This window comes from Zootoca vivipara, chromosome 2 (assembly GCF_963506605.1).
Source record: "Zootoca vivipara chromosome 2, rZooViv1.1, whole genome shotgun sequence".
NCBI lineage: Eukaryota > Metazoa > Chordata > Lepidosauria > Squamata > Lacertidae > Zootoca > Zootoca vivipara.
This window is the reverse complement of record NC_083277.1, coordinates 50,812,406-50,827,350: the sequence shown is the minus strand read 5'-3', so window position 1 is coordinate 50,827,350 and position 14,945 is coordinate 50,812,406. Positions and strand designations below refer to the sequence as shown.

General features: G+C 40.6%; 1 protein-coding gene across 7 annotated transcripts in view; it reads left to right on the top strand.

Annotated features, from left to right (window-relative positions):
* Positions 1-1,265: 1,265 nt before the first annotated feature.
* The window catches only part of NISCH (nischarin), a 39,554-nt gene continuing 25,874 nt past the window's right edge, over positions 1,266-14,945 (top strand). For 2 of the 7 annotated variants that reach the window (XM_035106127.2, XM_035106128.2), the window contains exons 1-6: positions 1,269-1,659; positions 8,377-8,460; positions 10,064-10,246; positions 11,399-11,447; positions 12,437-12,600; positions 14,435-14,530. In XM_035106127.2, coding sequence (XP_034962018.2) covers positions 1,573-1,659; positions 8,377-8,460; positions 10,064-10,246; positions 11,399-11,447; positions 12,437-12,600; positions 14,435-14,530 — 663 coding nt within the window. In that variant the 5' untranslated portion in view covers positions 1,269-1,572. Of the gene's footprint in view, positions 1,660-8,376; positions 8,461-10,063; positions 10,247-11,398; positions 11,448-12,436; positions 12,601-14,434; positions 14,531-14,945 lie in introns of all 7 variants that reach the window. The other 5 variants (XR_009557108.1, XM_035106129.2, XM_035106124.2 and 2 more) reach the window with 4 other exon arrangements.

Genomic DNA, 14,945 nt, shown 5'->3' with positions numbered 1-14,945 from the left:
GCCCTGGTGTTCGCTTGCCAGTCTGGTGGGTTTCTGAACATGGAATGTGGGTAGGGAAGGGACCGTTTTGTCCTTCACCATTTACAGCAAACTGTCTTAGGCCGGTACTGGCTGGCTCTAGATGATGAATGAGCCAAAAAGGTGAACAGGCTCTGGTTCACACTGCTGCAAAGCTTGTTCTTGTAGTTCAGTGCATTTGGAAGTAAAATAATAAAGCATTTTTCAGGAGCTATAAGCCAAACAACAGACAACATTAATGCACTAATTCTTAAAGAGGTTACATAAATTATTAGAGATCTAAATCATACCATAAAGGTTAACGTAGACAAGTCCAAAAATAATCCTTAAAACACATGCCCCAGACAACTTTCATAAATTACATTTTAAAAAATGAAGTGTCGTGTTCAGAAAAGAAAGACAAAACTTGTTTGGGACTCATACAGTAGCTACAAAAGAAAAAGTAATTGAGTGCAGAACTTAAAAGCTCTTACTCTGACTATTTTTGGTAATGTCTCCCTGGAGCCACACGTGTTAAAAAATAGGCATTTCAAAGATCAAGAAAGACTGTACAGTAGTTAAGAGGCAGAGAAAAATAGTTGGTTAATGAGCCAGCTGAGAGCTAGCAAGGACAGAGAGATTGCCACATCCTTTGGGCCTTCCTGGATAATTGCTCTGGTGCAGGAGAAGGAAGGGCAAGTTTTCTATTAGCATTTCAGCTGATTACTTATTAGCTTAGCTTAGCATTCCATGAGGATTCTTCCATCTAAACCTCTTTTGTTTACCTTTGAATTTTGTAAGTGATAGCAAAGGATAACAGGATGACAAAGATTTACACGAAATAGATAACCCGTCCATGGGTGTACTCATGAGGTGAAGCCATTTGTTGCATAAACAGTATTTGCCTGGACATACGTTGCATAATGGAGGTTCTTTCCGTGCCTCACCAGGCAAAAATGGAGCCTCCTTCACAGGTGCAGGCTACCATTGTAACAGCAAAAGCCAGCTTGTAGGGGTGATTTGCAAGAAAAATGCAGTGAACACTGGCCACATTGCACTCTGCGGAGTCGCCTCTTCTTTTTTTATAGAAGGAAAACGAGGTCGAAAGTAACCCGGAAGCTCCGTCCTCCAGCTGAAGGAACTGCAACTCTACTTCTTTTGAAAGTCCGTGTTTCTTCCTCTCCCCACCCGATCTCCCGCGCTTTAGCCCCGCCCCCTACGCCCGGGGCTTCCTCGGCCCTTCCGCAGGCTGCGAATGACAGTTGTCTCTCGAGGCCTCCTCCTCCTCCCCCCGCCCCTCCGGAGCCAGCCGAGTTAGGGAGGCGGGCGGAGTGAAGCCGAACATGGCGGCTGTGACGGCGGCGGGTGCTGCGCTGGCAGCGGCCCGTGGGGAGGGGACAGCGCAGCAGCGGCCGCCACAACAACAACAACAGCAGCAGCAGCAGCAGCGGCCGGCGGAGCTCGCCTGAGGAGAGCGGCCGAGTGAGCGCAGCTCCTCCGCCCTAGCGGCGTCTTCCCTCCCCCCCCGTCCCTCGCGCCCTGCCCTGCCCTCTTCTTGCCTGAGGAGCGGTCGAGATGGAGGTGGTCGGGGCCGGGGAGGAGGGCGAGGAGCCCCCGAAAGGGGTCCGGATCCTTGGCTCGGAGCTGGTGGAGACCTACACGGTGAGGCGGCGGCAGGAGGGGCAAGGGAGGGGAGGCGAGGTCAGGGCGGTGGTGGGTTTCTTTTTCCAAAAGGGAAGGGTTCAAGTCTTTCCCCTGGGTCCCTCGGGAGATGGAGGTTCCCGTGGAGGCCATCCCTCTCTCGGGGAAAAGGACGGGATCTCCTGATCATGGTACACGTACACGTGCACACGCACTATGTATCTATATCGTGGGAAGGGGGGACAACGATGCGTGGATAAATGAGGAGCGGGTCGGAGAAATCCTGCTAAAGAGATGCCTTCCTGGTGCATCCAGATCCGATATTGCCCTGTTGGGAAAAGATTGCAGGCTTCACCGGTTCCGTGTTATGCTTGTGCGCTTCCGAGTTACACAGAACTCTTCCTTGGGCGGGAACACTTAAACTCCGAAAGCAAGGAAATAAGATGCATCTGAGAGAGCAAAGGTGTTGTTAGGGCAGGGGAGGGCACTCCAGCCATGAACCATCTTCCCCGGAGTCTCATCTTTCTAGCATTTGTAGAACCAGAGAAAGGAGGCAAAATGTGCTTATAGAGGTTTTTTTATGTGATAAATTAGCCCTCTCTTCCCCTTTTTAGTGTTTACATCCCCCCACGCCCCTCCCCCCCCGAAAAATTCATTCGGCACTAGATGTTGTTGTCTCTCTTAAGGTTGAGGTTTAAAATATTTGCCTTTGAAATGGGCATGCCAAATCAAAGACCAAGTTCTGGTATGAGCTTCAAATGAATTTTATTCTGCCCTCTCACTTCATGGTAAACAGATACAAAGTATCCTTTAGAAACTGGGCCAAACACATGACCTAACATATAATACATTTGGTATGTTGTTTTTTAAAATAATATGCAGAAGGGGTGTGGCAATGGCCAAGGGACATTTTCCCAGTCTGGATCAAATTCACTGTATCTTATGCAACTGTTAAAACTATGAAATGCTTCTCTTTTTGAATGGTGGGGTTAGAGAAAAAGAAGATGCTTTGATTTGCATTACAGTAGTTGTAGCAATGCTCTTATCAATACCAACAAACTTTTTATACAGAGCTGCCCATGTGGAAAAGTACATTACAGTTACCTAGCAGCTTTAGAAGCCAACATACCCAGAATCTTACAATTTAAACATCTCAAACTTCTTGGTTACATAAATGAAAATGGGTGTGCCTCCTAGTTTTGTTTTAGCTATGCCATTCTCTTATGAAGTCTGAGCCATTCTCATCAATGAATTTTTTAGTGTGAAAACACATTTCTAAACCTGTTTATGCCTATTTTAATAGTATGAAGGGGTAAGAATACTTGGCACCACATTGGTTTAAAAGTGATATATATGTTCCATTTCTAACGCTACATAGATGCATGCCTCATTGATTGCATTTTTAATACATAAAGTGTAAAAAATCAGGGTACAATGAAAATTATTTACATAATGTGAGATACTTGGCAGAGATAGAACTGCAGTGTGAGAGTTTTGAAAATATTTTCCCCCTTGAGTACATGGGCTAGCTAAAATAAGAGAGAAGGGGGAGAAAGCAGTCTAGATAAAGTACTTTCAAAACGTAATTCTTTCAATCTGTGTGCAGAGCAGATAATGATATTATAGTGACTAATCCAGCCAAAATTAGGCAAACAGTCCTCCTCACAGTGCTAATTTTAGCTTGTGCCTTGTTTTGTTAGTGAATGCTTTTATTTGCTGGTTATACCCAATGCAAAACAAAGAGAGTGGTAGGTCGCCTACCACAGCAACCTCATGATAATAATAAGAAAACCATAGACAAGAAATATGTTTACTGATTAAGTAGACTGTAGTCCAAAAGAGCATATGCCATAATAAACTGGTTTGCCTTTCAGGTGCTACAAGATTCCTTTGGGGTTTTGTTGTTGTTGTTGCTGCTGCTGCTGCTGCAACAGACTTAACGGCTACCCCTCTAAAAATCTTCACTCTGATAATAAGATCTCCCTCTAAAAAAGTAGTAACTATGTGGCAGCTCTCCACTTTTGTAAGATAATGGAGCTGCAGCATCCCAGGTAACTTGTGATGATGGCAGCGTTTTTATTTGTGAGAGTCACCAATGAATTTCCTTACACAACTATATAAGTTAAGCAAAGTAAGTGATACTTTCTCCTGCTTAAGAGTCAGCAGTGTCTGGCAGCCATTACATCAATCCCTACCCTCTCTCAGATCTGCTTTCATGACTAGTAACACAGTTCAGTAAGGGTGCAACCCCATGGCCCCTTGTCAGATCTACTTCTTTGACACTGGATATCCAAGAGGTCAGCTCCTCCAACTCCAGTGGCTTAGCGTGGTTTGCCAGTGCCCAAGTGAAGGCAAGTATTGAGCCTCCTAACCTGTAGGAAGAACCTTTGCCTTCATTGGCATGCACTCTGCACAACCTCTGTGGCTCCTTCCCTTTTGCACACCTTTCTCCACGCTTGGAGAAAAAGGTGGCGGTGGATTTGGTTTCGAAGAACAGCGCGTGGCAACAGAGTGCCGCGCTGTCGGGGCTGTTGTTGAGTGGGCACATGACCCTCCCTGCTGCAGGGCAGGCTGAAATGAGTGGGAGCATCTCTGCCGAGGCTCAGGGCAATGGGCGGAGGAAGCCAGCGGTGGGCAGGACAGGGCTGTTGGCCATTGCTCAGGCATCACAGTGCTTGCATGCAGTGCTGCTGCTGCTGCCAGATGGAGCAGTGCAGGATATATGTGCACACCTCTTCAGGTTGGGGCATTGCCACTGCCTCAAGTCTCTCCGTCCATTCACCTCTCCCACAAGCAGGAGACACTGTACAGCTGAGGAATACAAGGTCCCATCCTCTCCTAGCTCCTGTTTGGTGTCCTGCTCAGGTGAAGCGGGCAGGTGGGACAGGGAGTGCCTTTGGCCAGGGCAGCAGCTGCAGCCTCAGAAGGAAGGAGTATTTTGCATGTGCTCAGAAGGCACGTCCCTATAAATTTTTGAACCCAGAGCAATCGCCCTGGTGCCCCCCCCACTATGCCACTGTCCCAACACCCTGGGCCAAAAAAGGGGCAGTTCTAAAAGTCCTCCTGGTCCCCTGACATGCCTCCCTATGGGAAGTCAGGGACACATTCTCCATGCTTTGGTGCAACTGGGGATAGCCAAAACCCCATTTATATTATGCACATATATGTTCCCATCAGCCTACTTGGCAATACACATTCTCATCATTTATTGAACAACTCACTAGTATCTCTTCATAGGAATTAAGTTGCACTGATTAAAAATGTACAGTATTTTAAAGTTATGTTATATGGGGGGGCTTAATAAAAATTAAGAATTCTTAAACAGCTGAAGGTAAGCACATTTGAGTTGCACTTATTTCAGGTGAAATGACCCCCCCAAGTTTGTGCCCAAGGTTCTGCATGTATTTTTTCTTTGTTTCTGAGAATTATGAACAGCAAGAAGCCCTTAGGAGACTTTCCCACCCTTATCTCCCCACGACAGCTTCCTGCACCTAAAGGTGTGGGAGGCTGCCTGAAATCAAAGGGAGATACAATGCCTTAGTAAGGTGGACAAAGTAATTCCCCCTGTGTCCTGCCCCATCCCATTCTGGAGAGTTCCTTCATCCTCAGGAGCGGCTTTTGGTGGGCTGCAGATGAGACAATGCAAAGATTTCCTTTTCCAAACTTCCTTTTTAAGAGTCAATCTGAAAATGTGCAAAATTGTTTTTTATGAGAGATTTTATATATACTCTGTATTTAGTGCCCCTAATGAAATCTGCAAGCTCAAAACACATAGCTTATCTATCAACTTGGATAATAGCATTGCCCTTTGTAACTGCAGATCTTCCGATTATTACTAGATAATACAAAGCAATAGCAAGATTAGTGACATTGATGATGAAGTGTACATGCTTTGAAGCTTCATTTACAAAAGGATTGTGCTGTGAGAAATGTAAAAACAACTCTGTCTTCTCTCGTGTGTAAATAAATGCTGATTATTGTGATTCTAAAGACACAATCCAGTAAAGTGTGTGCACAGAGAAGAACTGAGTGCACAGCCTGAGCTTTCTTTGAAGTATTTGCTGCTGCAGCTCCTACTGCCATGGTTCAATTTGCAAAACAGCTTGCTGCCTCAACAGCCAGAGCTGCTGCAGTGAGAACTTCAAAGAAACCTCCTGCTGTGTGCATGGTTCCCCCTCCTCCAAGTGCACATGGAGCCTCTGTAGATTGCAGCCACTATTGTAGCTAGGTTGCTCCATATTATTTCATTTGTATTGTTCCATAGAAATAAGCAGTGAAAATAATTGATTTCGGGTAGTGGATTCTCATTCCAGAAATAGGCACGTATTCATCAACCTTCAGAATACAAGAGTAAACACTCTTTTCTATTCTCTATATCAGTGAAGGGACCCCTGACCATTAGGTCCAGTCGTGACCGACTCTGGGGTTGCAGGGCTCATCTCACATTATTGGCCGAGGGAGCCGGCGTATAGCTTCCAGGTCATGTGGCCAGCATGACAAAGCCGCTTCTGGCGAACCAGAGCAGCACACGGAAACGCTGTTTACCTTCCCGCTGTAGCGGTACCTATTTATCTACTTGCACTTTGACGTGCTTTCAAACTGCTAAGTTGGCAAGAGCTGGGACTGAGCAATGGGAGCTCACCCCGTCGCGGGGATTCGAACCACCGACCACCTGATCGGCAAGCCCCTAGGCTCTGTGGTTTAACCCACAGCGCCATCCGTACAACATAGTGGTATGTTAATCTGCCCCCCCCCCCATCAATTTGCTATATCAGTATTAAAATAGGACAAGCTGTGAATGAGATAGAGACAACCCTGAATATATGCTTAGTTCTGCATGAGATTTGAAAATGAAGCAATTTTTAACCACTCTTGTATTGTCTTGTTTGTAACATTCAATATTAAAAATACCAATGTAGAGGAAATGCCAATCATAGATCTGGTTATCATTAGTGATTCACAACCCTCTTCCTTAGTTGCTAATGCAGGGACTAATGCATGATTACCGTATATGATTATACTATAATTGAAATGAAGCATACAGGCTGCATTCAAACAATTGTATCTTGACTGCTTAAGCCATACTATGAGCAAACCTGATGAACTTAAATGCAGCTCCTTTGCCTTCCCTTCCTGTGAGCAAAGCAGGAAGTGTCCACTTAACTATACCTTCCCATAACATACAACTTGAGAAATGGTAATTAATGACTTCCCAACAAGCCAGAATGTTAAACTGACCAAAATTGCTGCTTTTAATATCATGCTCCTAGAAAAACATCAATATTGCTTGTTCTAATAGAGTAGCACCCATATAAATTTCGGGAAAGAGAGATCTGATGAGAAAGTATTGCTCAAAAACTCTGTATGTTAGGCCTAAAATTCTACTTTGTTAAAATACAGAATAAGTAATTATTAGTAACCTTTGTTATTAATACAGTACTTAGTAGTAGAACAACCCTCCATCCTAGAGACAAAAGAGGATTAGGAGTGCCTTATCTTAAATTATATTATGATGCCTTTCAACTTGCACAAATAATGCATATTATTAATGATTTGCTGGAGATCTTGTGGGTTCAAATGGAATTATTCTGCACCACCCCTTCAGTTAATGCTCCGCCTTTTAAAAAATCCTTATTGAGTGTGTATTGGGAAAATACACAATCCCTTTTTTCAATTGACTTTAGGGTATGGAAGAGATGGTGCTATTATTTAGCTCCATCCACATCCCCTTTAATTCCTATATTGGACCACCCAGCTGTCTGCCTTACAAACATATATGTACAATATATCTGAATTCTAAAGGTATCCAATATTTACAATTATTAATAAGGCCAGCTATGGGCTCCTCCCCAGGATCTTAGGATATCTTGGGAGGGTGACCTTAAATGTCAGATTCATGAACATAAATGGGATCAAATATGGGTGAATACTCTATTAAAAACTAACTTCTAGGATTCAAGAATCCACTCTAAAAACAATACTTACCGTAGATGCTATTGCTATTGGACTCTAGTGTGCCTTTCCAAAATCAATGCAAATATCTCTCCACTATGCTGGCAATGCTGTAATACTATGTGATGTTTTATATGGTTTTTGGATAAAGGTTTTTATCATTATCTCTCATATCTAAGCTCAGTCACTAACACCAGATACAGTCTTCGCCTTGTTTTCAATAGAAAGCAATACTGATCTCAGAGTATCTCATGACGCTTCCTAGTGGCTGAATAATGTCAATAGGCTGTCACTGGGCATGTGCTTTTGGTGCAAGAAGGGCTCTGAGGAGAGGGAGGTCTGCTTGTCTTACCTCTGTTCAGTTCTTTCTGTCTGCTCCTTTTGCCTTACTTGTCCTTTCAGTATTATGTCCAGTTTATCATAGAGCACAGCATAAATGTGATGGAAGCGTTGCAATTCATAACTGTGCTGGTTTCTTGTTGGCAAATCACAATGGCTTGCTTGATATAGGATATCATTTTTGCTGTAGGAAGATGTGTGTGTGTTCTTCAAATTAAACCAATAACTGGTACCTGAATATTGCTGGTAACAGGCCTCTGCTTTGTGTGACAGTCTGCTGTACTTGCACAGGTTTAGGTATTCTCGGCATGTGCAGCAGCTCAGAACTTAACTGGCAGCCTTTATTTAATGTTACACAAACACTGGAGGGATTTTGTGTCTGAATGTGTAAATATTGGCCATCTTAGGTTCCTTGATCAGCTAAGAGTTGTATTTTATTTACGGTAGGTGTACATCATTCAAGTGAGCATTGGGAACCATCAGTGGGTAGTCAAACATCGATACAGTGACTTCCATGAACTTCATGAAAAGGTAAATATCCTCATGTTTAAAATGTTTATTGTAATGACTCTGCTGCTGTTTTATTAACATTGATTTATTACTCTTCTTCTAACCCGGTGTCTCAATACATTTTATATATAAAATAATTATAAGCAGTTAAAACACAAAAAACAAAGATACCCAACATTGAGATTCTCTTTAAAAAGAAAGGAAAGCCATATGGGAGACCGCACCATGAGTGGGAGGGAGTTTCCCTCTCCCCCAGCATATGGCTTTGTGACATAGAATGCTAGAGTTGGAAGGGACCATGAAGGCCATCTACTTGAACTCCCAGATTTTCGTTGATGAGAATTTCACACAGAAAGAGCTAAAACCTCCCTCTTGCTATGTGGCAGTCAGAATCCAGACCCCTAGACACATACAATTGAGTGAGAGCTGTTGCTGAAAGGGAAAGGGAAAGAATAGTTAACATTTAATTGGCCAGTAAGCTGTTAGATACACACAGATGAGCAAATTCTATTGAACACAGTAGGGCTTACCTATGAGTAGAAATGTGTGGGATTGCACTGAAAGTAAATTATATTAGGTAAAATCTGCTTGGTTTTTTTAACCATTGCCTATGGAAAATAACTGATCTGCTTATGAAAATCCAAGCTCATTATTTACATGGTCATAGTAGGAACCTGGTCATTACTTAATTTCTGGTACCTGCTAGTTTCCTACTCTTAGTGGTGTTAGAGCCTTGTGAGTGATAATATGTCATCATTTGGTTCCTGAGCTCATTAATGAAGAACATTTGCTGACTTTAAAGTTCAGAATTGTTGAACCATAATGTAGACTATAACCTTTCCCCTACCCCCCCAAAGAGAAAGGCATTCACTTCATTAGGTTAAAAATTAGGTTGGAGTGGAACTCTGCTCATGCAGTGAAGCTTTTCTGACTTGCCCTCCTCTCCCCAAAGACCATTCCTGAAGATCAGCAGATCTTCTGGAATAGCATAGGATCGGATGCAGCAGGACAGGAAGCTGGGTGAATTCAGCAAAGCAGTCTTACACAAATGAAGTCAGTCAGTCAGTCAATTTTATTACAGCAAGAGCCAGCAATAAAAAAAACAACACAACTCCAAACAAAAGATCAGCAATATCATCATCGGAGGGCAGGACAAATTGTTATAATATGTTACTCAATAAAAGACACAAATGAAGTGCTATTTCACTACTGCAAGGTATCTCTGGATCGAAGCCAATGTTATTCATTTCATCAATATTAAGAACCTGCTCTCCTGGCACTATCTCTGTTGTTCTGCCAGACCTTTAAGGAAGTTTGTCTGTTTGGGGCATTTTTGTTGTTGCTGTTTGTATTGTACAAATCTTTATTGAGACCTTAGGGTTGTTGTTTTTTTCATTTAAAAAAAACTGGTTTGGAAGGTTTTAGGCATGCAAAGCAGTATGTAAAAGCTTTTTAAAAAGATCTCACTTTATATTACCTTGAGTTTTCAAAAACTATATTGGTAATTACTGACTAAAGAAATATTTTATTGCAATTTGGCCCTAATTTTTAGTGTAAAGCAGTGAACGTTAATTTCTGAAAATACTGATTCATTTAGGAACAATCTTAACACTTTGTCTTACAGCTTGTTTCAGAAAAGAGAATAGATAAGAACCTGTTACCTCCTAAGAAGATTATTGGCAAGAATTCCAAAAGTTTGGTAGAAAAGAGACAAAAAGAGTTGGAAGTCTATCTACAAACTCTCCTTCTTACATTTCCCTTGGCTGCACCCAAAGTATTGTCCCAGTTCTTACATTTTCATTTATACGTAAGTTGCATTCTGCCATTCTTCACTACGGTTTGTATGGTTTATTGTCAAATATTCTGAGTTCAGTTCTTATTTTGATCTTAAATGGCATGGGGCTGATGAGAATTGTAGTTCTCTATGTTGCCAACCTGTGTTCTCAGAAATATGCCTTGAAATGACCAGTGTGAAGTTAGGGTTTTTGTGCCTTTCATCTATTGCTTTTCATAGCTTGAGTTTCAGAAAACCTCTCAGCACACTTTCTCTTCTGTATTTGTAGTCATCCTTTTTTAAGAATCCTGCAGCAGAAGAATTTGTTTGTTTGTTTTAACCCCTTTTACATATTATTTGAACTGTGACCAGAGTATGTTCCATCAAAGACTAATGCACAGGTGCTAAATGATTACGTTTCATTGCCATTTATATATTAGATGCATATTTTGATGTTTAATGATTTCATATAGCATTTTCTGATTATGCATTTGTAGTTCATTCTTGCTGAATTTTCTTAATTGCATTTAGCTCCAAATATTGACTGATTAGCAGGATAATGTCACCGGGAAACAATTGTCATTCCTTACGTATTTCCCTTTCTTTTCTTTTTTATGGATTTCTTTTTTAATAGGAAGATTACCAAAAGTAATCTTCCTATTTTGAAATAGCTTCCTCTCTCAAGTTGTTCATTGATACACACCATCTGCATCTGATACAGCAGTTTTAATTATTCTACCATTGAGGAAATGACGCGGTTGTAACTTGTGCAATTAGAACTGCAGTAAAAGGAAATAGCTTCCTCCCTGTCTTGTGGATCTATTTTTCCAACAGTAGCTTAGTTCATTAAAAAGATTTTTAAAGAAAAAAAGAAAAATAAACACACAGCCTTCATCTCCACTGGGGAATAATTTCAGACACTTTTTCTCCCTTATTGGTCGAGCACCTAATGAGTTGAACTAATGTCTTCTGCAGAGTGCTGTGATGTACTGGGTATATAAGGGATAAGGTAGCCTCTCAGTTAATTGACTTAATTTCCTGAGTATAGCCAGCACTGAACAGCACTCAATGTTTGGATTATTTTAATTCTGTATTATTTTTTAAGATGTATTGAATCTTGTTTTATGGGTTTTTAAAAAAATGTTTAAGTTTGTGATTTTTCTTCCATTTGCTTGTTCTTTATAGGAAATCAATGGAATCACAGCTGCATTGGCTGAAGAACTCTTTCACAAAGGTATTTTTAATTTTTTTTTTAAAAAAAATTGTACTGGCCACCCAGTAACATATATTCACTGCATCACCCACAAAACAGAATATGGTATTAAAAGTACAAAGCAGCAAGAACAGCATTAAGAAAAGTTCATTTTTGGCATGCATACAATAAAAAACTAATCATAAAATTGAAAAGCCCAGATTATAAAAACACATGTTATTTAAAAGGCTTGAGTGAATAAATAATCTTTCATTGGTGCTGAAAAGACTGTAATTCCTCTAAACACGACATAATTATTGGCATGTGTGCTGTTTCTCTATAGCTAATTTAGGGACATACCTGGGCGTGAATCTATTGAAATCAGTATGGCTGTCATCGGAACTGTCATATATGGAACTGTGCTCTTAGATTTGAAGCTAGCCAAAGCAGATGTGCATGTTTGTATGTAACATGTCATCAAGCACATATAATATCTGTCTTCCTCAGTAACTTTTTGTGTGTTAGGTGATTCTTTTTATACAGTGGTCTGTCACATCACATCTTATATTGGTTGGTAGAGGTGGGGCTCTTGCCAAAAGTAAGGGATGTACACCAAAATCCAGTGTTGCTTCAGCAGACTTGCACTTGCTCAATGAGACTTGACCTTCCTCTCCTCTTCCCTGCAGCCCCGTGATTACCCTCAGAATCTGCTCCTGGGGGACCCTGGACAACTTTAAACACAGCTAAAATAAAATAAACTAGATGTTTTAAAAAGCTTTTTCAACTTTGTCTAAAATCACACCCCTTTGTTGGACTTCATTAAGTGCTTACATATGCAGCGGGTGCTCAGCTTGGTACTAAGCATTATGATATATAGAAATCCCATTAAACTTTGCAAATTCTGGTCAGAAATGGAAAAAAGACTTAGAAGATTGCAATCATCTATAAGGCAAATTGTAGCATTTCAGTTTTATTGTTCTCCCAGTAATATTGGTGAATGCTTGCCAAATCTCTCTATTTTTGTTTCTCAGGAGAGCAGTTACTTATGGCTGGCGAGGTCTTTAATATCAGACCCTTGCAGTTGTATGCTATTACTCAACAACTTCGTCGGGGAAAGCCAACATGTGCAAATGGAGATGCCAAAACTGATCTCGGTCACATTCTGGATTTCACATGTAGACTCAAATATTTAAAGGTAAATGTGTTCTTTTCAGTTTTTTTAAATTTTGAAATAAATTCTACATGTTGATAATTGCAATAAGCAGAGATTGAATACTGTCCTGAAGTTAGTTCCAGACCATCACAAATCATCTTTCTACTCATTCTTCTGTAATACAGTATTTTAATTTGGATAGTATTGCTATGTTCCAAATTCTGTTAAGCCATTCTGAAAATGGTGGAGTGATATTTCCCCCCTTGTTTGCTTCTTTACAAGTATTGCTAGTAGTAAGGAGATGAATTGTCATTTCCAAGTCAACATCAATAATGAATTCCTTTAAATAACCCAATAGTAACAGCTTTGGTTCTAATGGTAATATATATCATTTCCCTGTCTAGGCTCCAGATTGTAATTCAAACAATCTGGATTATAGGACAGTGCCAAAATATATTTAGAAAGTCTGCCCATGCTTCTTTATACGTCCCAACAATTTATTCATGCTGACAGACAAATCTGGCTCAATCTATATGGTGTCAAATTCCATTGGTTCTGAGTTTTAAAATACTTTTCTTTGTGTGTTGATAGTACATTTATTACATAAAATTTATATTCTGCTTGATTGTAAAAACAAACCTCAAAGTAGTTTACAAAAAGTATTTAAAAAAAACAAACTTGTAGCTTCCTTAATACAAATTCATTGCCATTTCTCAATGTCCAATTCTTGCCCTGCACATCTTGCCCATTATTTCCTTGTAAAAAGTACATGATAGATCTCTTAAACTCTAGTATCAAAATGAATAGTATTCCTGTCTGGTTGTTGATCAGTGCCTCACTGCAATTGCCTTCCCTTGATTCACTATATTTCCTATGCAGGAACAGTACCACCTGGGGATACTGAAATTTTGGTGGTCTTACCATGACTTCTGTAACTACTTCAGATGATATTATATTTTGCCCATTCATTAAATGTTTAATTATGTGCAAACCAAATAATTGTCGCTTTGATATATTTGCCCAGTTTTTCTCTTGGTATCTGCAGGTAAATATGTTCTAATATAAACATTTTAACACCAGGAATGGAGAAGAGTCCTCAAAGAGCCAGTGTGGTGTAGTGGTTAAGAGCGGTAGACTCATAATCTGGTTAACCGCTCCTCCACATGCAGCTGCTAGGTGACCTTGGGCTAGTCACACTTCTCTGAAGTCTCTCAGCCTCACTCACCTCACAGAGTGTTTGTTGTGGGGGAGGAGGGGAAAGGAGATTGTTAGCCGCTTTGAGACTCCTTCGGGTAGTGATAAAGCAGGATATCAAATCCAAACACTCCTCCCCCCTCCTCCTCCTTCTAAGAAAAATCTATTGTGAGTTATTGTATTGGCCAGCACAGGATATTGTTTTAACTACTCCTTAAAAATACTGAGTCAGTTTGCCCATGAAGAAGAGTCTTTTAACTCAAACACCATATGGTACAATATACCCTGTTTCTCCGGAAATAAGACGTAGCCATAAAATAAGCCGTAGCAGGATTTTTAAGCATTCAAGGAATATAAGCCATACCCTGAAAATAAGACATAGTGATAGGCGCAGCAGCAATGCCGGCCGTGGCAGGAGGAGGAGGAAAAAAATAAGACATCCCCTGAAAATAAACCATAGTGTGTGTGTTTTTAGGAAAAATAAATGGTATAAGCACAAGGTGGCAGTCTTGTTTTAGCTGCATATGTGTGCTGCATCTTTAGATGGTTGTCACATGATGTTACATTGAATATAGGTCCTGGGAGCAGTAAAATTCGCCTTTTTATTTTTGCCAGTAAACACTTGTGGATTATTCATCATAATTTGTACTTAACTTAGTAATATCTTAATTTTTGTCTTTAGATAACAGGCACAAGTGGACCTTTGGGAACCAGTAACATTCAGGAACATCTTTTGCCTTTTGATCTATCAATATTTAAATCTCTTCATCAGATACAGGTATAGTTGAAAAAGAGTTCGGTGAAGCCAAGGACCGAAACTGGGCCTTTGTGCATGCAATATATGTCTGAGTTTTTTGGTCCCAGATTTGAAATATTGCAGAACCTTCATTAATTGTCCTGAAAACTGATAGTTGAATATTAACCTGGAGATTGAGGGGTTTATTGCCCTACTCACTCTCAGTGCTATGGAGCCCATAAGCCTCCTTAATTTTCAGAAGATCAACAGGCCAGAAAGCAGCTGGAGTGCAGGGAGCACAAGTCACATAGTGAAGATACAACATTCACTCAACATTGTTGTTGAGAGGCAAATAAAATCTTATTTTGCTTTCTCCATTGCAGCATTTGAGATGTCATCTAGGAAAGTTGTTCCAGGTGATAAAGATCTTATTGAGATCAGGCTTAGAGAGAAGTGA